The 22,104-nt window shown below is 35.0% G+C and overlaps 3 protein-coding genes across 3 annotated transcripts; 1 reads left to right on the top strand and 2 right to left on the bottom strand.

Moving 5' to 3' along the window:
* Positions 1 to 2,301: 2,301 nt before the first annotated feature.
* Positions 2,302 to 7,258, bottom strand: LOC126763440 (guanine nucleotide exchange factor subunit Rich). The gene is made up of 3 exons (XM_050480953.1): positions 7,142 to 7,258; positions 5,772 to 7,074; positions 2,302 to 5,712 (listed from the first exon to the last, which is right to left on the bottom strand). The coding sequence occupies exons 2-3, from the start codon at positions 7,060 to 7,062 to the stop codon at positions 2,588 to 2,590; spliced, it is 4,416 nt and encodes a 1,471-aa protein (XP_050336910.1). The 5' UTR covers positions 7,063 to 7,074; positions 7,142 to 7,258; the 3' UTR covers positions 2,302 to 2,587.
* Positions 7,259 to 8,860: 1,602 nt separating this feature from the next.
* Positions 8,861 to 13,302, top strand: LOC126763442 (NEDD4-binding protein 2). Its single transcript, XM_050480955.1, has 5 exons — positions 8,861 to 9,069; positions 9,136 to 9,818; positions 10,703 to 12,355; positions 12,420 to 12,952; positions 13,013 to 13,302. The coding sequence occupies exons 1-5, from the start codon at positions 8,928 to 8,930 to the stop codon at positions 13,083 to 13,085; spliced, it is 3,084 nt and encodes a 1,027-aa protein (XP_050336912.1). The 5' UTR covers positions 8,861 to 8,927; the 3' UTR covers positions 13,086 to 13,302.
* A 19-nt stretch (positions 13,303 to 13,321) lies between these two features.
* Positions 13,322 to 14,404, bottom strand: LOC126763464 (uncharacterized). The gene has a single exon (XM_050481000.1). It carries the CDS (start codon positions 14,313 to 14,315, stop codon positions 13,728 to 13,730), a length of 588 nt encoding a protein of 195 aa, XP_050336957.1. The 5' UTR covers positions 14,316 to 14,404; the 3' UTR covers positions 13,322 to 13,727.
* Between the last annotated feature and the right edge of the window lie 7,700 nt (positions 14,405 to 22,104).

The following is a 22,104-nucleotide window of genomic DNA, read 5'->3' as shown; positions in this document are numbered from 1 at the left end:
CACGTGTGGGATGGGATAGATACCGAGAGTTGAAAAGGGAAGCGAGACGCATTTGCAGACAGAAAAGAAAGAGGCCGAAATGAGTGAGTATGAAGAGCTTAATATGCTGACCGACAGGGGTAATGCTCGAAAATTCTGCGAAAAAATGCCCAGAGCATACTTAAATTATGGAGAGAACACTTCTCCAGCCTGCTGAATGACAGTGAACGTACAACGCCAGGAGAAGGCGAACCCGATTCCCCGATCGATGACGATGGAGCATACGTTCCATTCCCCGACCATGAAGAAGTTCGAATAGCAATTACCCGCCTGAAGAACAACAAAGCGGTGGGGGCCGATGGATTGCCCACCGATCTATTCAAACACGGCGGCGAAGAACTGATAAGGAGCATGCATCAGCTTCTTTGTAAAATATGGTCGGACGAAAGCTTGCCCAACGATTGGAAGTGTGCTATGCCCAATCCATAAAAACGGAGACCCCACAATCTGCGCCAACTACCGAGAAATAAGCCTCCTCAACATCGCGTATAAGGTTCTATCGAGCGTATTGTGTGAAAGATTAAAGCCCACCGTCAACAAACTGATTGGACCTTACCTGGCAAAATATTGATATCATCGGCCTCAACACCCGCGCAATTAGTTCTGCTTTCTCCAGGCTGGACAAGGAAGCACAGAAAATGGGTCTGGCAGTGAACGAGGGCAAGACGAAATATCTCCTGTCATCAAACAAACAGTCGTCGCACTCGCGACTTAGCCCTCACGTCACTGTTGACAGTCATAACTTTGAAGTCGTATATAATTTCGTCTATCTTGGAACCAGTGTAAACACCACCAACAATGTCAGCATGGAAACCCAACGCAGGATAACTCTTGCCAACAGGTGCTACTTCGGACTGAGTAGGCAATTGAGAAGCCAAGTCCTCTCTCGACAAACAAAAACCAAACTCTATAAGTCACTCATAATTCCCGTTGGACGATGACAACAACTGATGAGTCGGCGTTGCTTCGTTTTCAAGAGAAAAGTTCTGCGAAAAATTTATGGTCCTTTGCGCGATGGACACGGCGAATATCGCATTCGATGGAACGATGAGCTGTATAAGATATACATATGACGACATTAACATAGTTCAGCGAATTAAAAGACAGCGGCTATGCTGGCTAGGACATGTTGTCCGAATGGACGAAAACATTCCAGCTCTGAAAGTATTCGACGCAGTACCCGCCGGGGGAAGCAGAGGAAGAAGAAACGACTGGTGCGCTGTTGTTAACTCGTCTACGCCAGTAAAGAAGAAGAAGAAGACGCTAGATAAATGAAGATTCATTCTTATGGGTATATGAAGGCTAATGATGAATGGTTAATACCTACATATACATATATGTATGCATATACATATGTATGCATATATATCGCTCATTTGCTGCAAGACCGGCATAAGTCAAAAAAATCGATTTGCCAGAAAACGCGTTAAAAGTTTTCAACTGACTCCAACCTTACACGGAAGACAGGAATCATATTCTCTTCTCAAGCGGAGCATATAAGAGGTATTCATATGAATTTTTCACTCAACATGAAGTATGATATAACGAACAATTCTGCATCCTTAACTCAAAAATCACGTTTTTTGAGTTATGACGACGTTGCAGCAAATGAGCGATATGTAGATTAATTTCATCCAATCTTATCATCTAACCACTTTTACTAAGTTCAACATCTAATATAATTTTATTTTGATATTCACCTCACAAACAGATGTGTATGGTATAATTGTAGAAATCATTACATGACTAGCTCATTTATGTATCTTTTCAAAATGATCTATACCCGCAAAGGCCCAGCTGATGAATTCCAGGAACTCGCAGGCCGCTATTTGGGTGATTTAATCGCTATCAAGATATATGGAGCCAAGAGTTTTAAACCTGCGTTATGCACGGCTATCTGGAATCAGGAGCCTAGTATTTTTCGGCTCCTTGTCGCGCAGTCGACAGGTACTTATTGAGTGTATAATACGACTAATGAATTCAAGTACACATTTTCTGGGACCTGTAGTATGGAGTGAAATATTTACTAAATCGCTCCAGACCTTAGAGACCCATGATCTTCCTCATTTTTAAAGATTTGCTGCGTTATATGTACTGGAATCTATCGCTATACATAATTTGAAATAAGGTAATAGTAGGAACGTGAGTTATCCATCGATTATACGACTACAATTTTTAACCACTTTCCGACTCTTCGCGGAAGGTTAGATTTGGCGACGTTCTGGCTGTTCAAAAATATATCATTTTACAAAACCTTCAGACTTATATTTTTTGAGTATAAACAGATGTTTTATTTGTTATGTTACTTAAAATTTTGCATTAAAAACTATATTTATTTAACATTTTCTTAATAAAAATGATCTAACCTTTAACAACTACTATTTATTTAGTTATTTAATTTTTTTTTTTTTTGTTAAATTATTCTAGGATTGCTTTCAATATAGACTTTAAACATATGCGAGCACATTCAATGTCCTCTAAATCGTGTTAATCAATACGCACGAATCATCTGTATGTAATTGACAACTTTGTGGAGTAGTTTATTGAATTACATGATTCTGCATGCACCTGCTTCATTGCGACCTGAATGCCCCTTCGACGTCCTTCTTAAATGATTATTATTAGCGTTATTTGATAGATCTGTTAAGTCGTTACAAGGGTTTTCAGAAGGTTGGTTGTCTAAGCCCCAGTTAGGACTATTTGTGATATGATTTGCTTGAGCATTGATGTTCGAGTTATCCGTTTTGTTATCTGTAATAACTCCTTGAGACAAGTCTCCCTCCTCAATGTTGTGGTGCACTGGAAATTTGCTGGTAGTTGAACTGATATACTGATCGAGATGATATATATGAGGTTGAAGCGATATCATAAATGGGCGGTAGAGGCATTCTCTGTCAAAGGACCACTGGGTTAATCGTTTAAGAGCGCCGTAGATTCGTTGGCAAGTTAAGAGTGATTCCGAACGAATCATGACATTAATTATTCGACCAATAGAGGCAGCATCTTGGAGCAATATGGACAAAACTAACGCGTAATCAGTGCAGTTTGCTTCAATAAACAATTGCAACAAATAACGGATTTTTATGCTTAATTTCTCCGAGAGTAGTGTCAAACTATTATCGCTTATGCTAGAATTATCAAAATTTAATGAATAGACGCTTGGGATCTCGTCGTGTAAAGTAATAGATGGACGGTAACGACAATTATCGGACGAAGCTTGGGAATTCGATCGTGATTTTATATAGTCAGTTATCTGAGTATGCATGTATTTCAGTTCTTCATTTTCTCTAATAGACGTAATATTGTTTTGTATTGTGTTTCCATTATTCATACTTGTTGGTGTATCCATTAGAGCTAAGCTGAAATAACCCGACTCCGAAGTTTGACTCGATGGATGCAACAAAAACGAATGTTGATTATCGGTCGCAAATTGCTTTTTTATTTGTGTATAATCCGTAGCCAATGACAATTCCGTCTCTTCTGACGTTGGATGTAAAAGGGCTGGTGGCAATTTTAGTTCTTCATGCAAACAGTTGAGTGTTTCCACGTAGTCATCGAGACGTGCCGACCGATCCGATTCTTGTGAAAGCCATGATACCAAATGAAAGTCGAGAAAGGCACTCATATAGCCCAACTCAATTATCTTATGCTTCTGTAATAATTTGCGTGCATGGGTTTGCAGAATAGTTTCAATGCAAAATATTTCTTTGCGATCCTTTGTTGAATTACTTCTATCCATTTTTCGGCGAACCACCGCCGAAGCGCCACTGTTTGGTAGCGATGATGTTGTCGTTTCATTTGGAATTGCTGTTAATGACGTTCCATTTGGATTTGATGGATTTGTTAATGGCGTTTGTTTATCCTTCTTCTCTTTGGGTAAATTCGAAGTTACAGTTGTCGAAAAACTACGCTCACGTGCTATTGGCCCCAAAATCATATTAAAAACTTCTGCATTTTGATTAACTTGAGATTGTGATGGAGGCGCGATCTTCATATTTATAACCATTGATGAACGTGGTGAATCTATTTCATTTGGGTCGATGGCTTTAAGAAAGCGTATTAAATCTTTTGCAAGTTCCCATTTACGATTTTGAATTGCGATGTCCAACAGTAATGTGGCGTACTGTTTACTAATAATAGATGGCTCCAAATTTTGGAGTATAATTAAAAAACTTGCCGCTGTTTCCAATTCCTCTGATTGCAAACATTGTTGAAATAGGTCTTTCGGTTTTCCAGCTATTGAAAATAAATATGGCCACAAAGCTATTTCCGTTTTTCGCGCACATTGAACTATCGTTTGGAGGTATACGGGAAATTCTCGAATAAAATCAAGAATGCTTGGTAGTAAAGCATCCGGAATAGGGTCTTTTGTCAGCGCTTCTTCCTCGAGAACTTCATGTAGTAATAACTCCAAAGAGTGCGGAAAATATGGCAGCGACCGACATGACTTTGCTATTTCCCAAGCACTGTATCCAAGATTTCTTTTAATCAGCTGACGGAGTATTTTATGCAAATAAACTTGTGATTTTCGTTCCAACAAACAGAAGGGTAATGAAAAATGAGAGCTCGCCTCATTAGTATACAACGTAGTTTCATTATCTACACCTAATACAATCACATTATCAAACAAAATCACTAATGGATACAATTTCAGTGGAAATGATAACATTATTCGCTTTGACATGAACGTGTGTAATCGTTGGGCCTGTTCATCTATTTTCTCATTTAGAGGTGGTAAAATTGGAAGCCACACTCGCATTCCGTGTGCTCCAGAGAACAGCCACAAACAATCTTGCATAGGACTCTTTTCCAATGCATTAGAAAGCCAAAAACATTCCACACACGAAGCTAGGCAGGAAGCCATCAACGAATTGATGACACTATTGCGAGAGTCACGTTGGATCATTAATATTCGGCCACACACATTCACAATAATAGTTTCCGCTGTATCGCTTGAAGTAGTCGATGTCTTCATAGTTAAATCATTTCGTAGATTTGTTATTGTCAACGATACAATGCAAGCAGGGTGTATACAAATGCTTTTCACATCTACTTCATAGGCACAATTGACACTTAGGGAATAAACATCGATTTTTTTTAACTCGAATAGGCTAACTATGCCATCGGCTGTTAATGCAATGAGCTGATCTCGAAACATGTTCATGGAAATAACTGGAGCGCGAACCTGAATTTTATTACCATATTGATTATCGAGTTTGCATTCCTCCGGATAACAGCGAATCTCATCAGTACGATCCAACAAAGAATAACATCCCATTACAATAAAACCTTTCCACCAAAGCAAACCACCAGACACTACAAAATCTTTTTCTTGTGACTCATTACCAAACAATTTCCATTTCTTTGTCACCATTGAGTAATGTGCTAGTCCAGTTCTGCCGGCAACGGCTAAATGGGTGCCCTCCGTATTAATTGCTGAATATCGTATTGGCCAATTACTAGCCGTATAAGTCAAAGGCAGCTGAATTACATTCCACAGTTTGCTTTCTGATAGAATGCTAGATATGTCAACGGACTTTTTCATTTCTATGCTATCATCTTGATTGCAATCAACTTTAGTTGGTTCTGTGCCATTATTGGGAAAGGTAAATTTAGAGCCAAAATAAATTTTTTCGAGATTATCTCCCTGATTAACATACAAAGTTTCATCGCCTAAAGAAAAAAGAAATTGTTAAACATATTATTAAATGTTTGCAACTTAATAAACTTACCTTGTAATAAAACATGCGAATGTGCAGCTATACAAGGATTCATTGACATGGTACTCTTAACAAAATTTAGTTGTAAAACCTCATAAAAACTTGAATCGTTTTCTTCGCACAGCTCCATTTTTTTCTTGCATGTCATGAAAAGATGATATCCTTCAGTTGACCATTCTAACTTTGCAACTTGCAAGGGATTATGATGTTGCAAATCTACATGTAGTCCAAAATCCCAATTCAAAGATGACATAAGTAATGATCCGAATGTACTCCACAGCGAAATACCACCTTTCTCCCAAGCAACGATAAGCACACAACCATCCGGGCTCCACTTTAATTCGCACACACTTCCCAAAGATCCTGCTATTACACTCGAATTTACAGATAGTCTATGTGAAAACTCGAGACCGCCGGTCGTATCTTCAATAGCGTATACTGACACATCGGAATTTTTTCGACCATAAGCCAATAATCGAAATTTGTGATTAACACTACAAACTGTGGCATCTTCAACGTCCGGTACCCAAAACCCATGCATGTTTTGTGATTCAAAACGTAAATGCATTGCTATTAAAAATGCTGCACGATTATCACTGAAAACTGCAGCACAACCACCAATAAATGGCGAATACTCCAACGCTGCGACATACGAATTGTCTCCCAGAGGTGGAATGCTTTTTAAATTACAATTTCGATTGACATAAAATGGAATATTGCGTAAATTTATAGAAGCATGAAGTGCTAAAGATTTTTCACCACTTTCACCTACTACGTCAGCGTCCAAATCTGTCCATTGAACACGTACAAGGTCACACTGATCCGTTGCAAAAAGTAATTCTGTAAGGCTTATGCAGCAAATGGTAGTGATGGCAGAATCTAATTTAATAGAGCACGCTTCACGTATATTTAGTTTTGGTACATTTTCTTTTATAAAAAGTTCTGCTGAATCTCTTCGCAAACTTGCTGTTGGTGGATCTATTTGTGTTAAAATTCCACTTCCATCAGGATCAAATTCTATATGATATAAAATAAGAACTCCCATATTTGTAAGGATTGCTAATTGGCGTGAATCTGGCTTCCAGATAATAAGTTTGTTTCTTCCCAATTGAGCTATCGAGTCCTCAGAGCGGCGATAAAACGCTATTGGAATTAAAGGATTTGCATACCAAATACCAACAAAATCATCACCAATGGCAGCAACTAATATCTTGACAGCATCACAGCAAATGTGATTAATAGATGATTTCTCCCCTGGGAACTCCAGGCTAAGCACTCTTGGCCATCCGACAGTGAAATACATGATTACTTCCGTCTGTTTATAATGGAAATGAAAATATATATAAAAACATTATTTATTCATTTGTTTTTATTTAACTTACTGATAAGTTCAGCTACCATAAATTGGTAAAGTTGAAAACATAAACATATCCAGTACTTGCTACTATAATAATATTATTTTCTTAACATCACTTTTTAGAGTATTAAAAAAGTGAAGAGGAGAGAATGAAATTGTAAAGACAGTAATAAATAGCATTGCCACTGTTTTATTTTTCAATCCCTAATCCAGGTTCACACAGCTCAACTTACATAGATTAAGTTCGCAAGCTTCTGGTTGCTATCACTGTTGATATGAAAGATCCTTGTTACAATTGATGAAAAAGTTGTTGGTGTCTTGCAGTCAATTCGTTCAATAGTAACAGTAAACAAAGCGCACTGACAGTAAAAACAGAAAAAAGAGAGAAAAATCAATTTCCAAAATAATTGAACCAAAAACCAATAAGACTTCCAAGCTAACCGCAAACTTTTACGTTAATTCCAATTTATTGTTTTCTAAATGGTTTTAAATTTAAATGTTAATTACAATTAACAAATATGAGTACATTTAATATACATAGATATGTTTTGTAGAATATTATTGATTTGTATGTAGGTTAGGGCTTTGAATATCTAAATTTCCTGTAGATTACTTTTGCAAGATGATTATTGTTGACAATTTTAAATATTTTCTAAATTAATTTACTAACAACTAATATATAAGAACGGAACGTTCAAGCACAATTATAAATAGTTATAAAAAAAAAATTTTAAATCGGTTCTTTATTTGAAAGAGAGTAACATATTACATAAAAAAGTTCTTAAAAAGTTTGGGCAAAGCATTTCGGCCGGAATAGCCCGAATTTCTTCGGAAATGTGGTCTTCCAAAGCTGGAAAAGTTTTAAAGGCGTTAAATCGCATGATTTGGCCAACTTATATTAATCAGGTGGCAGTAGCGCCATCTTGTTGAAACCACATGAGTCAACATTTAAATGAAATTATCTTCAAAAATAAAATAAAATATAAGAACCGATACAAATTTTATGCGTATATTGATATTTTAATTGTGCTTAAATTCCGTTCTTATATTAGTTGTTAGTAAATTAATTTAGAAAATATTTAAAATTGTCAATAATAATCATCTTGCAAAAGTAATCTACAGGAAATTTAGATATTTAAAGCCCTAACCTATATACAAATCAATAATATTTTACTAAACATATCTATGTATATTAAATGTACTCATAGTTGTTAATTGTAATTAACATTTAAATTTAAAACCAATTAGAAAACAATAAATTGGAATAAACATCAAGCTCTTAAAAAATCACCCGATAGTTATAAAACAAAATTTTAAACAGAGAGTAAATATTACATCTAAAGTTTAAATAGTTTAAAGAGCAAAAAGTTTTAAGATCAAATTTGGTATATTAATCAGGTAGAAACGTAAGTAAATAAATAAAATATAAGGTACGCGTATATTGTTTAAATATTTTCAATGTATTATATTACTCACAAAATTCCACAAAGTAAATATTCATTATTACGACACAAACAAAAGTTTTTACACGGGTAGTATTAGCGCTCATAAACTTTAAAAATAATTATTTTTAATATTTTATGAAAAAGTTTTATCTTCCAATTGGGAATTTAAAATTTATTTCATTACAATTTTACCTTAATCCATAAACCATAAGCAAATGAGAATTTCCTAAGGTATGGCAATACTGTTATTGTTTTTATTATTTGATTTTGTAACCATTTTCTGCCAACATTTATTTGCCTGATTTGCCAATGCATGTATTGTTATCGTGATTATAGCGGGAGTTCTGGAGGAAATAGTTGATAAAAATGCAAAACTCGGGGTTCGTACCAACAAATGCGCAATTAACCGAAGAGGAAAAACGGAATGTTATGCAGCAGTTAGGTGATATTTTTAATTGTTCGCCAAGCCATCAAATGCGTAACCTTTGTGAATCGCAAGCCTGGAATGGTAATCTAAGCAAAAAATACACATTTTCAATGTAGATTTTAACGTAATAAAATTATTTTATTGCAGTTGACCGATGCGTCGACTATTTGATAAAAGCTAATAGCAACGGTAACAGTGAAAACCAAAGAAAACTACGTAGTGGGGCAGTTCCAAAACAAAACATGCCCTTAGCAAATAAGGATACGGTTCAGAACCGACGGTATACTGATAACTCGTTAAAGACCAGTAAAACGCAAAATACATCTAGTTTTGTAGAACTGCGTATTGCTAAGTTGATAAAAGATTGCTCAAAGGTTATGGTGTTTCTAAGGGGCGCACCAGGAAGTGGAAAATCTTACTTGGCGAAGAGTTTTATAGAAAGTTGTGTATCAATGAATGATCAGTACACATTTAGAGATTTCATATTTAGTACCGATGACTTCTTTTACAATTCTTCTGGTGTATATAAATATCAACCGTCACTATTAGATAAAGCTCATGAATTTAATCAACGGCAAGTGGCTGAACGGGCTCAGGCTGGTTGGAGTCCAATTTTTATTGATAACACGAATATAAAGCTATGGGAAATGATGCCTTACGTACAAACTGCTGTACAAAATGGATATATTATTGAAATTTTAGAACCTAGAACATCCTGGCGTAATTCAGCGGCCAAACTAGCCGCTAAAAATGAACACGGAGTACCTATTGAAAAAATAAAGATAATGTTAAATAACTTTGAGAAATGCACAGTGAACGATTTATTAAAGGTAATTAATCAATTTTTTAACATTTGCGCTTTAAGAAAAACATATATTTGTCTCGACAATTATTAGTGATGATTAATTATTCAAAATGTAGAATGGGTTAAAATATTTAAAAGTGCATGTACATGATGCAAACTTAGATATGTATGTATGTGTACAGGGAATAATCTGAAACTACTATAAACAAATCGCAGTTCCGTTTAAACTGAACATTCGGTACTGCAAAGCACAAAAGATAATTATCGTTTTTATACCCTTGCAAAAATATTGCTACAGAGTATTAAATTTTTTTTCACCTAACGGTTCTATGAATCACCTAAAACTAATGATAGATATAGCGTTATATGTAGCTCAGTGAACATTTTATTAGTATGCGGCTTGTTAATAGTATGCAGTATAGACAAAAATAGGATCGATACAACCCCGAACTCCCATATACTAGATATGTATGTATGTATAATGATTCTCGATATTCTAACAAACGTTATGTCGAATATGTCGGTAAGTATGTGATTTATATTCATACATACTATATAATTGCTTGGATTCCCAGCCTCTGGTTGAAGTTTTGTATCTTAGGGTATTTCCCCGGATTTGATTCATGCAAGTTGCAAGAGTATAAAATGGTTCGGTGGCAACCGAACTTAGCCTTTCTATACTTGTTTAGATTGAATTTTTTTTAACAAATTGTTTATTAAAGGAATATTAAAAAATAATAATAATAATATAAATAAAATATCACCAATTCTTTCGAACATATATACATATGTACGTACATACATATACACATGTGCGCAATAGTCACTAAATGTTAAAATAATATAAGAAACAAAAAATTACTTCAAATCATTCACTTTATTGTATAATGCCTCTATTTTATCTCATAGATGCTAAAGACGACAAAATACCAAGTTGCATTACCGCAAATACGGTCAATTCCTCCTGTACCGCTTACACAAACAGATGTCGAAACAGACGAAGTGTTTCAAATATACAAATTTGAGAAAAACTATTCACAAAGTGACTTCAATACAGTTCCATCAGCTGCTTCCGACAATACCTCTCAACCCGCAAATACACCGAAACCGCAAAGGGAGAAATCTAAAAAGAAAAACTCGACAGCTGAAATAAAATTGCTAAATGTAATTGAAAATAAAAATGAAATGAACGTAATCAATAGTAATGAGTCGGAGGCTTGGCAACCTCATGAACAAGAAATAAACAAATTTTGGAATATGAAACCAAACTTATATGAGAACCACATCCAAGCATCCAAATATAAGGAAAAGAAAGAAAAGACAATTTTAGACTTATTACGCGAAGGTGTTTACGACTCAAATAAACCACAAAGCGGTAAAGAGCAGGAAGGAGATTTAAAGCAAAAACCAACATTTGGACGTCATAGTATCGGATGTGAGAACGAAAATAAAGAATTTGCATCTTTACGTCAAATATATCCAAATAAAGAGTTGGCCAGTCTTTGGGATTTATTTGTAAAATGTGGAGGCGATATAGACTGGACAGTTGATCTACTTTTGAGAGAGGACGAACTCATGGCCCCGTCCGGCAGTCATAATACGGAACAAGTACCTGATATTGTAGATGACTTCAAATGTAATTGCGCGCTAATACAGGAAAATACTACTGGATCGATATCACCAATACTTACACCAGCTCCGGGACCAGGAACAAAACCACAAAGACAACGAACGCGAGCTACGCGTATGAATCAACGGTTAAATCCAGAATTCCAAGAAATATCAGAAGTATTAGCAAATCGTTTTGTACTTGATGGAGAGCAATTTTCGCCACATGTTCGAAAACTGCGTGAAATGCGAGAAAAGCTCCGAAATCCTTCTCAAAAATCCTATGCAAATATTGAAGTTCAGACTGATCCCCTAATCGAAGAGGAAACTGCAGATGACGACGAGTTCAATTCGGAAACAAATGAAATAATTGAGGTAAATCTAGGAGAAGATTTAGTAAAACAACTGAGGCAAATATTCCAAGCTGAGATGACGTCACTATTAGAGAAGCTACCAGATAATCCAGTTTTAAATGTATTTATGCCACGCTCACTAGCTAAAGAGCTTTACATGCTATGGATAGAATCGGCATATAATCAGCTTGAAGAACAAAGGCAACAAATAATGAGCGAAGATGCTCATTTTGCCCGCTTGCTTAAAAATCCAAAGTATGAAAATTGTAAGGAGTCGCCCGAAAATATTCAGGAGTTACTAGATATGGAATATGCATGGCAAATTTACAAAAATGATCAAGAAATAGAAATCCAAAGAACACAACAAATAAAAGAACAGTATCAACCAAGCGACTTGGCCTCACACTTAACGCAAATGAAACTATGCGAAACATTTCCAAGCATTCCACGAGAAACACTGGTTGAAATTTTAACAGCTCATGATAACAACTACAACGAAACAGTCCAAGTACTTAATAAAACCACTCAGCCCATAGAAGACCATCAAGTTTCAGATTTACATAAGAAATTGGTGGACTGTACCTTAGAAGAGCAAGAAAAGGTATTTTTGTTGATATTATTAAGTTTATTCTTTTTATATCTTTTTATCTGTTTTATTTTTGTAGATTAAAAATGAACAACAAAATACCAAAAGTAAAACCAACTTCAGCGAAGCTAATGGAGAGCGCGTTATTAAAGTGCCTCTGCAACCAGAGGAAGCAAAACGAATGGCATTGCATGACTTTGAAGAAATGCGAAACCTAGCAGCACATCATTCTCAGCTGAAAGCAGAATGCTATCAGAAAGCCAAAGAAGCTATGCAAAAGGGGTATAGCGCGGTCGCCGTTTATTATTCACAAATTGCCAACTTGCACAAAATGAAATTGGATATGTACAATCATCGTGCAGCCAATTGTATTATGGATGTCCACAAGTACACTCAAAATAACCCAGAACTTTTGGATTTACACTATTTGCATGTGTTGGAGGCTATCGGTTGTTTGGATATATTTTTAGATCGACACATTACAGGATTGCGAGCTATCTCTCGTAATTATAAGCACATATTCATAATAACGGGACGTGGTCTACATAGCACAGGCGGAGTGTCTACAATTAAAAACAGAGTTAAAATTCGTTTGAAAGAGCGCAATCTTAGGTAAGATGATATAGACAATTATAGAAGTTTACCTTCTTTTAATTAAGATTTCTTGTATAGGTGGAGTGAAGTAAATCCAGGATTATTGAAAGTGAAAATATTTTCCGCATCAAAACACTCCAAAAACATTTAATGTTATCGGACAGTGTGTGAGAAATTCCTAACGCAATCATTCTATATTTTAAAGTAAAGTTTTTAATACGTATTTATATGTATTTTATCAATAAGAATGTTACTACGTATAAATATTTTTTTACACAATGTTATGATAAAATAAGCTTTTGTAGAATTATTTAAGTACTCATACATACATGTGCAAAATAAAAATGGTGCTATGTAAAAAAAAGTTATTTTTCGTGTTACACATCATTCTTTTAAAGATGAAGATCAGTTTTATTGAAAAGAAAATAATATTAAAAAAGCTTATTTAATTTTGGGCGCAATAAGAGTTGTTAATACTTTATGGCACCATTCGCAATGTAAGTTTTTTGCCAGAATTTGGCTTAACGTTTACAAATTTTATAACACTTTACATTTAAAATTTATACATTAATGTATAATACAAAATTTAAGGCATTTTTTTTGTTTGTTTAATATTTTAGTACTAAAGTACGATTAATTAATTTATCTTCGAATATTTTGTTATTACATTTTAAAGATGTAGCATAATATTATATTTTAATTCTTCATTTTGTACAGCTTCTGCTAACATTATAACAATAATTTTATCTACTTTATATTGTTTTAAGGAATGTCCTCACTTGGGTGGAAGTATTTAGAGTTTTTTAACTTCATTAACTGCACCAACATTTGGAACTTGATTTTCCTTAGTACTAAACATCCGATTAATAATTAATTTTTCGAAAAGATTTTCCCGCGTTGTATTAACATACCGTACACCTGCTTTTGGCGGTGTGTTTAAGAACACTCCTTCAAATATTGTCTCGAGGCTATTACAACGTCTTACGTCCGCAGTGCATTCTTTATCATTAGCAGGGGGACTTATAAGCGAGTTGATTTCTTCAAGAGTTACAAAATCCGAATTTAAGCATTCACTGGCGGTAGAATCACAATCTAACTGAGGGAGCCGAGTTGGTGTTCGAAAATCTACTTCATTGGTATCTATTGGCGAAGGTGTACGTGCAAGGGGCGAAACAAGTCTAATTTCAAACGCGGGTAGCTCATCGCCTAATATAAGTGCATCCAGTTCTTGATCTATTGATGATGAAAATGATAAATCGCCTTCATTTGAGAGAGAGGACTGCGAGCGATGAAAGTTAGAAGTGTTTATTTGAGATCCAGTTACTTCCATGCTAGTGTTAAGTAGCATTGCATCGTTTTCCATTAAAGATGTTCTAATCATTTAAATTTATATTTTTATAAAATTTATTTGGCGATTTACCGAAATGAATACACAATCAAAAACCTTCCCTACCATGCAAAAACGTCACTTTCAAATATATATTTGAAAATAGAGGCCATAACATTTTGACAACTTTAAATGAAAATGTGCTGCCAGATGCATTTATTACGACGCCAGTCAAGTGTTTCTTAATTCAAACTATTCGTTCAGAATATAAAAGCCCGAGATAAGCGGAATTATACGTTTTTATTGTAGAACAAGAAATTGCTTACATTTTCCGATTACGACATTATGTTTAAGCTAAAGTAAATCACAAAATATACTATATCTGCCTTTGCTGGTAAATTTATTAATCTAAGGGGATTTCAAACAATTCAAATCGATTGCATCTTGCATTCCTACAATACTATTTTTTTGTAAAATTTTACAGTTCAGTAACTTTTCGAGCGTTTAGTAGTATCGAACATAATCTTAATCCTCGTCTCGGACGGTGTTATTACCCGAATTAACACACAGTATTAATGAGTGTTCCCACTAAATTTGGTTGACATATTGTGTCGAATACCGATGCGGCAACAAAATAAAAACAGAGAACGTATTTGATATCTATCATCCTACAGAGAACTTTTACAGAGAACATTTATCAACGGTCTCTGTCTATGATAAACGTTCTCTGCATCCTACTTACGATATCTATCATATACGTTCTCTCCCTAAATAAAAGCGGCGGCAACTCTGATATGTTGAACACATAGAGCGCGACAGATTGCAAGCGACATCTGTCATATATTAAAATACACACGTTCTTACAGACACAGTTATTTAGACAGCTGCACGACTACTCGACTGCAGGCTCTCAGTTGTCGCTCTCGCTAACTTGAAAATATTTGTATATTTGCGTAGTAGAGTTGACAGTAGAGAGGAGTGATGCTATTAATATGTAAAATGTAAACTTATTTAAAGCTGACGTTATTTTACATATACATAAAAGCATAAAATAGCTCTGTTATATCATTTGTAATAGCAATTGATAATTTAAAACAAAAATATTTACCTGTTTACTTATTTTTTGCATAACAAATTTCACTTTGAACAAATTATTAAAATTGCATTGAAGAGAAGGGTATTAGTATGGTAACACGAAATTGTGTACATGCAAAATGTCTTGTGTACATGCCGGCCATTGTTATGACGCTGTCTACTTACAAATGTTCATGCAGAGGAATTCACGACGTCATTTACAGTTAACTGTCATGCTGCCATGCCGTGTCGCGCTCTATGTGTTCAGCACTTTAATTGTTTACAAAATATTGTATAAAAAGAGCAATCGATATCGATATTTACACCGATAAGTTAATTGGCAGTACCATATAATCAAAATTGAAAATAAAGGTAAGAAAACGTTACAAATTAAACGTTTTCTGTTATTTTCTTTTACCCGCATATAATTAAAAGTTATATTTGCAGAATCCTTACGGAGTACGAAGGAGCAGATAGAATGTTAACTAACGTTCCTAGAGTTACATCCGGAGATGAAATTCCACAAAAACGAACCCACGCGACCTAAACGGATTGAAGTGCTGTGGATAGAGCTTACTTAATAGCTAATAGCATTGAAGGGTCCATCATGCTCTCATGCCAGAAGGTAAATTTAAAATAAGCTTACATACTATATATATATATTATATACAATTGTAACCAATTTTTGCTTTATCCTTTCGGAGCATATAGCCAGACAATTTACGTTTGCTAAAGATCTGCGGTCGAATCGTTACATCCGCGCACGGATCGGCAAACATACGAAAGAAAATTCCGTGATACGTCAATCGTATGCAGTGATTGGCATTATGACGTACGATGGCAAACGGATTATAATTTTTTGGTCACAATAGATGTGGAACTGTCAAAATTTTTCAATAAACTAACAACAGCTAATTAAATATCGAAATGGATCCGACTTTTTTCATTTGAAAAAAAAAAAAACAAATTATGAAACTTCATTAACAAAATTTTCTTTGTAGATACATACTTAAGTATATCGTTGAACGAAGCATAGGAAGACGGTGGAGAATTTTAGGATATGGCAAAAGACGAAGGTATCATCCCACAAAAGTCGCAAGATTTGCTAACGTTTGTGCGGCATAACATAACATCTGCATAAAATTTAAAATAAGTTATGACTCTCAAAACTGCGATTCTGATCACAGACAAGAAATATATATCGGGGTAGCGGGGCGGTTAAAGTATTATTCATTAAATTTAATTGAAAATAAATTTCTTTTTATGTAAATTGAAATACAAAAATTTTGTTCATATATATTCGAACGACATTTCGAATGAACGGTTACGTTTATAAAATGTTTCACGTATGTCATCATGCCAGATTACGATAGAGCGTTACAATCGCGTACATATGTCAGAATTCGAAATACAACTATTTACGTGGCGAGTGATACGTTCACGAATGTAACGATTCGACCCCTGTATTGTCAATGGAGACATCACACTGCTAATATTTAGCAAATGATGGCTAAATATATTTCATAAAATCCAGACCCGTTTAGAGAGGATCGAGATTTATGCCGCTATGTCTGAATTTAGTATCCCCGCAAAATTAATACGGCTGCGTAAACTGACGTTGAGCAATACAAAAAGCTCCACCAGTATCGGGGAAGACCTCTCCGAGCCGAGTTAAACGAGGTTTCAGACAAGGCGACTCCCTATCGTGCGACTTCTTCAATCTACTGCTGGAGAAAATAATTCGAGCTGCAGAGCTGAATCGAGCAATCTTCTATAAGAGTGTACAGCTGTTGGCTTACGCCGATGACATTGATGTCGTCGTTCTCAACACCCGCGGCGTTAGTTCTGCTTTCTCCAAACTGGATAAGGAAGTGAACGATGGCAAGGCGAGATTTTTCCTGTCATCAAACAAATATATCCTGTTGCACTCGCGGCTTGGCGCGCACGTCTCTGTTAATAGTTATAACTTCGAAGTCGTGGATAATTTCGTCTATCTTGGAACCAGGATTAACACCAATAACAACGTAAGTCTAGAAATCCAACGCAGAATAACTCCTGTAGGCAATAGAGAACTAAAGTCCTCTCTCGCCGAACAAAGACCAAACTCTACCAGTCTCTCATCATCTCCGTTCTGCTATATGGTGCAGAAGCATGGACGATGACAACTTCTGATAAGTCGACGAGTTTTCGAGAGAAAGGTTTTGCGGAAGAGTTATGGTCATTGCATTGGCTATTTTCGAGCAAGCCAACGATTAAATCACTGGTTAATTACTCAACAGCGGTATCAGAGTTTTTCGTTAAAGTTTACCTGGCTTTCTTAAGGCTCAATTGACAATACTAACTGAAACTTTTGTGTACGTGTAATCATCATACCTTTTTTACGAAAAGACCTTAGGAGTTGCAAGGTGTGTATGTGTTAGTTTCCGCGCTAATTCTTTCAATTTATATATTACAGTTTCCGAAATCGTGACTTGTTGCTACTAAAAAAGGTTTGTTTGGTTATTGCTATGGTTGCCTATAGGTTACAGAAAACTGGTGCATCGGTTCCCTCGTGACTGGATATGGGTCATTATATTGGTTACCACTGCCTAGAATACGAGTTTTCCTTATAAACAATGAAAAAATGAAGTTTCAATTTTATTTTTATTTAATTTATTTACTTCGGAACTTACATGTTTATAATTTATGCTCGTACTTCTATTTTGGTCTATTTTTACAAAATTTTTATAATTAATCAGATTTATTTTTAAATATTATCATACATATATACATTACAAACAAAATTTTCCTTCTTACAATCATTTTAGTGACTAACATTTCTATGTGTACACATACATACATCATTAAATTATTTTTTGTTGAATAACTTAATTAGTTAGATAATTAATACTAATTGTTATACATCTTATAATTTATAGTCATATTCATTCATGCCGTATCGAAATCGAATTCGATACAGATAGAATTTTCAATCGTCTCTTATTACTGGTACCTTCATCCAAAATAACTATTTGCTGCAGTTATTGGAGAGAAAATTTTGAATGTCTTTTAATCCTCCAACACATGTACATACATATGTACCATACACTGCTTACTTCCTTTTCGAGTGGACTTAAAATTACTGGGCTGAGAGACCCAATCCAGATCCGGATATTGAATTTGACTTGCAAATTAAAATCGATCCAAACCTATAAATAAGCCGATAATATAAACGCGTGATAGTTTTTCGAACCTTTTCTCTTCTTTATGAAAATCCCTTAAATATGAAATTCAAATTGATTAGAATTGTTAATTTTTAAATTTCCACAACTCACTGATCAACGGTTACAATTCGACAAAAACTTTCTATTTTGAGGTTTCAAAGATTTCGATATATATTTTATTGAGTCGGTAAGTGAGTTCAACTTCATCGGAAATTTGTTTTCAATATAGTTTCAATGAGTTTGTATGAAATCAGCAGCTTTTTGGAGTGAAAAGGATGTGAGCAACATTTCAGATGGATATCTCAAAAACCGAGGGACTTGTCGGTCAATGCTATGACTTTTTCCTTTTGGATGTTACAAACCTAATAAGCCCTGCTCAGGTATGAAAATGAGGGTTACAATATTTAACATCAATTATAATTTTTTTGTTGGTTCCTTTGCCACTGCATCCAAGACTTCCCCTAAAACGATCGGAAGAGTATACAAGTATCACAGGATAAATGGCAAAGCTCTGAACCGGCTGTATAACATTGGAATCAATTCGATCAATTGAAGTCACAGCTATCAGAAAATAGGTACCTATAAGCGGCTTTAATAGGATATCATGTTCAAGTGAGATCTAGAAAAATAAGTACGCAATAGGTTGGCAGAAAAGTTCGTAGGCTGATAAATAGATGGTACTACTAATATGAAATCTATATGATTTTTAGTCAATCCCTTTGTTTATGAATAGCATTCTGGGCCAAGCCACTTGTGTTAGTTTACACAAAATGGATCAAAGGTAATTTCGTGTGTTAATAGCATAGCATTTTTTGCGGGAAAAAATACTATTGAAGCCATGGTTTGAATTGGTCAACATTATTTGAAACCTGCACCAAGGAAATCAACCGTTGAAAAGCGCTTTGCTAAGTTTGAACGACGCGATTGAAAATATCAAAAAAGTCCCCCAAATAATTTCAGATGTCCGTAAAGTGAAGCTTTTTCAAAGATATATGAAAGGAGCAGATTTTGGAATAAACGTGGTATAATATGCAACGACTATCTTCAAAAAGGAAAACCATTAACTTCAGCTACAGGACAAAATCGCGAAAAAACGGGTCCCACCGTGTCACAAACCAAGGCCCCAGTGACTCAGACCTCAAGAGAATGCTCGATGGAAAGAAATTTAGCAACAATGGAAAGGTTATCGCAAAAACTGAGGCTTATGGTAAATGTATATAAAAATGTTATTGAAAAACTGTTTTACCGCTATAATCGTTGTAGAAGCCTTCGAAGATAAATTCTTTGAAAACGTATGAACTTTTCATCCCTCCTATTATATTTGTACATCCAATGTTTAGGATATCAAAAGTTCTATCTGCAATGATATTTAATCAATTATTTAGAAACTATATAAAATTCAAGTAGTTACCTTCTTTACAGACGCCTTTTGATTCTTAAAATAAAAAACGCATTCCTCTGAATTTATAATATATACATATGTATATAAGTTATAAAACAGTTATATTTCTCGAATCTAAAAATTACCAAAACCGCACCAATACTATGCCAAGTATCCAGAAATCTGTAACCTGTGGAATATAGTATATTATTGAAATTCGGAGAAAATCATTTCCTTTTTTTCTGTATATCAAAAATGTTCCGCATCGGGCCAATACTTTCCTTAGCCCCCATATAAAGGGTCTACCAACCAAAACTACGTGATGTAAAATGAAATAAAGCAGTCAAATTTTGCCAAAATGTGCTCTGCCACCAAGGCTCCATTTGCATATCTCCACCCGTTCACGCAAATTTACGACGACTAATTCACAACCTGAACCAAACGCGGATTTGATTCACCCCAATAACGACAACTTTGTTTATTTACGAAGCCAATTAGCCAGAAATGGAGCTCAACTGAGAAGAAGATTTTTCGACTAATCTGAATTTGTAACTTTTTCAAAGATCGTCAGCTTGGAGAATTTCCAAGCGTTGTACCAAAGTGAAACGTGACACGATGAAATGACAAACCATACTCTCCACTTACAAGGTGGGTTCCAAAGTAAACAGGACTTTTCTTCTAGCGCCCCCTGGTGGCCGACTGGTGCGTTAGAATCTGCTATCTTTATCGATTATCCAGTGAGAATTTCATGACATTCCATCGATTGAAAGTGAAGTTATTGCGTTTTAAGTGTCAGTATGTTTGTGTTGTCGGTGTGAAAATGATCTTCGAACAAAGAGCCAACATTAAATTTTGTGTTAAAATTGGTAAGTGTTTATCGACTCAATCGAGGTCGTCGATCACTCCAAGATGGATTTCGTTCATTAGTTGTTGTTCCGGAAACTATTGATGCTGTGTACAAACTGATACTGCAAGATCGTCAAGTGATTTATCGCGAGATTGAGACAACTATAAGCATTAGTGGAACTAACATCGTCAATATTGCATGAACAATTGACTGTAAACAAATTTTGTTCACGTTGGATCCCAATTAATTGTAAATCTTTCAAGAAAAGGTTCGTGCCGATTGGTTGAGAGAAATGTTAAAAAATATGATGCAGTGCTTCAAAACATCTTAAAATCTTGACATCGATGTATTGAGGATTTCGCGTATGGGCCAAAAAGTAAAGAGCAGTCGACTGTAGGGGTATTCCGAGATAAGTTGAATCCAACGTTGTACGCGCACGAAGCACTTCCATGTAAATAGTGGGGTTTTTTGGGAAGAACTTCACATATCGCAACCATACCACTGGAAAAACGTAGAACAGTAAATTCCGGGTGATAAACAACCATATGTTTGCCAGTTGCCATTCAAAAAATCAGCAAAACCCATCGCCGAAGATCAATCTTCACCACGATAATGCGAACTTTCACACACACATTGACTGAAACAACTGCATTTTTGAGCACTCGAAACATCGATTTTATGAGTCATCCACAGTCCTGACTTGACATCTTTATTTGCCAATTCGTATTCGAATATTGGTGATCATATAACATTTAATAATATGTACAATATTAATAAGCTTAATATTAATATAATAATGTATTGTTTACATGTTAAATATATACTATATATTGTATATTGAAAGAGAAAAAAAAAAAATATCACAGATTTTGAATTATTGCAGCATATTTCTCTCTATCTCTCGCCACATCTATAAGGTTGCCAATGTTCTGGATTCCCGTCCATTGTCGAATGTTTCGAAGCCACGAAAGTTGTTTACGGCCAATACCCCGTTTTCCTTCAATTTTTCCTTGGATAATTATTTGTAGGAGCTCATACTTAGAGTGCCTCATAATATGTCCTAGGTAGGCTGCTTTTCTTTGTTTTATAGTCCTTAACAACTCTTTATTGCGGTTCACTCTTCTCAAAACTTCACTGTTTGTAACTCGATCTGTCCATGGAATTTTTTCTCATTAATAAACTAAAATATCAACAGAAGTGTATAAAGTGTATAGATATTAACGGAGAGCATTTTTGAAAAACAATAAGTCGATTTTCGATGATTAATATTTGTTTTTATTCTTTAATCCTGAAATATAAAAGTCAATCCTCGTATACATATATAAATAATACAAAAGG

This window comes from Bactrocera neohumeralis, chromosome 6 (assembly GCF_024586455.1).
Source record: "Bactrocera neohumeralis isolate Rockhampton chromosome 6, APGP_CSIRO_Bneo_wtdbg2-racon-allhic-juicebox.fasta_v2, whole genome shotgun sequence".
In the NCBI taxonomy this organism is placed as follows: Eukaryota; Metazoa; Arthropoda; class Insecta; order Diptera; family Tephritidae; genus Bactrocera; species Bactrocera neohumeralis.
The sequence above is the reverse complement of the archived record's forward strand: the minus strand, read 5'-3'. Positions and strand labels throughout refer to the sequence as shown.